Source organism: Echinops telfairi, unplaced genomic scaffold, assembly GCF_000313985.2.
Source record: "Echinops telfairi isolate 266 unplaced genomic scaffold, ASM31398v2 ScPeMD7_18;HRSCAF=68, whole genome shotgun sequence".
NCBI classification, from domain to species: Eukaryota; Metazoa; Chordata; class Mammalia; order Afrosoricida; family Tenrecidae; genus Echinops; species Echinops telfairi.
Genome location: NW_022103915.1, coordinates 13,620,701 through 13,622,572, shown reverse-complemented (window position 1 = coordinate 13,622,572; position 1,872 = coordinate 13,620,701). Strand labels below are relative to the sequence as shown.

The following is a 1,872-nucleotide window of genomic DNA, read 5'->3' as shown; positions in this document are numbered from 1 at the left end:
TTCTGAGAAACAGAACAAACCAGGCCTGCCACTTCACAAAGGGGCCTGCTCTGTGTGGTGGGGGGTGGGGGGGTCTGAGCCCCAGGCCACTGTGGGCGAGAGATGGCCTTCGTGGTGGCCAGCCAGGCTTCCTGCCACCCACGTGGATGGCACGGCTTGCCCCTGCCGGGTGCCTGCTTCTGAAGGAGAGCTACTAAAGCAGCCAGACCCTGGGGCCACCGGCCAGGGCTGCGATGCTCAGCCTGGGCGGGTCTGAGTTCCTTCTGTGTGAGCCGCCATGGAGGCTGGCACCGTGGGGAGGTTCTTTGCTTTCTATGCCTACGGGCGGCCTTTCCTTCCCCCTGAGCTGTGCTCTTGGGGGTCCTCAGAGTGGGCTGAAAGCTGCGGCAGCAGGAAGGAAGATGGCAATGATCAGGCTCGAGGGAGAGGCCCCGAATGTACAACGTGTGGGCCATGGAGACCCCAGCTGCAGGGGCAAGAGGGCATGCTCTGTGGACAACCACTGCGTGGTCTTCAGGATGGGTTGTGAGGGGTGAGAGGTGGGTGCTGAATGGCATGGGTTATATGATGTTTTTACTCTTTTTTCTGGCTAATGGCAGCTGGCATGATACACTCGTGTCCGTGAAACAGCACCGGACGGGCAAACAAGAAGCTAACCAAGAATGGTGACCTTTGGGGAAGCATGAGATGGAAGGGCCGGGAATGCGGTCAGGAAGCCATTGGAATTATGTAAGTGTGTTGCTGACTACGGATGAATCAAGATGAAATGCGTGTGAGGGTGCTGCTCCTGGCAGGCGCAGGCCGTCTACAGAGTAGATGGATAGGTCCACAGGGTGTGTGTGTGTGTGTGTGTGTGTGTGTGTGTGTGTGTGTGTGTGTGTTTCTGCTCAGAACGGGCCTGTTTTACTTGTTTACAAAGAGGAGGTTGGGGTGGGGGGGCACCCGGCTCTGTGGTCTCGGAGCGGCTTTTGGATGTTCAGGGGAACAAGATCCTCTGACAAACCCGTTGCCACGCCCGGCCAGCTTACCAGTTGAGAAGGTTATCAGAAAATAAAACCATCAGGCAAATGAAGCAGGTCTATGGAGAAAGGAAAAACCAGGTTTACAGAGAGAGGGATCCCGGCGGGGCCCTGGGTCACTGACTGAGTGAGCTGCAGGGGGCCACACAAAGGTATCGGGTCTGGGATGAGAGTGGAGATGAGATGACACAAACAGGTGGAGAGGAGACTCGGTTCTTGGAAGAGAAGAGGAGGAGGAGGAGGAGGAATCGGATGCTAAAAAAGTGAGAGAGAGAAAATAAAAGATAAAGGCGAAATGGAAAAATAAACACAACTTCAGAGGCACAAAGGAAGAAGGAAGCACAACTAGCTTCTCCTGTCCTCACTCGCAGATGCTGCCCGGGAGCTACTGAGGCCAGGCCACCCACAACCGTTCGAAAAGACACAAGTGTTTTGTGGGGAAAGCAACTTTGTTGGCGTGCTTTGTCTCTGGCCGTTTGCTCGTGACAGCACCGTGGAGGGAGAATAACTGACGGACCCGGGCACAGATTCAGCACTAGGGGCTGTTGGAAACCGTGCATCTGTGACCCCCGACAACTGGGACCTTCTGAAAGGGAATGTTTGGCTTTTTAATTGGGGTGGGCTGGAATGTAACGCTATATATGTAATCAATATATACATAGCTACTTCTCATGGGAAGCATTTATAGCATCGGTTTACTTGAAAGGCCGGGTGCTACTGAGGTGCAATGGCTTGGCATGTTGAGGCCCTGGGATCACGGCAGTGGAGACCTGGGCTTTCCCGGGTGGTCTGTGGTTCGGTGCAATGAACCAGGCCCCTGCCACCGCCTCATCTGGTGGCTGGAGGAGCCTCA

General features: G+C 55.1%; 1 protein-coding gene across 1 annotated transcript in view; it reads right to left on the bottom strand.

The window, feature by feature from the left end:
* Positions 1-1,872, bottom strand: part of TTC7B (tetratricopeptide repeat domain 7B) — a 248,850-nt gene that overhangs the window by 66,803 nt on the left and 180,175 nt on the right. The window contains exon 16 of the mRNA XM_045288134.1: positions 1,107-1,274. Within this exon, the coding sequence (XP_045144069.1) occupies positions 1,107-1,274 (168 nt within the window). The remainder of the gene's footprint in view (positions 1-1,106; positions 1,275-1,872) is intronic.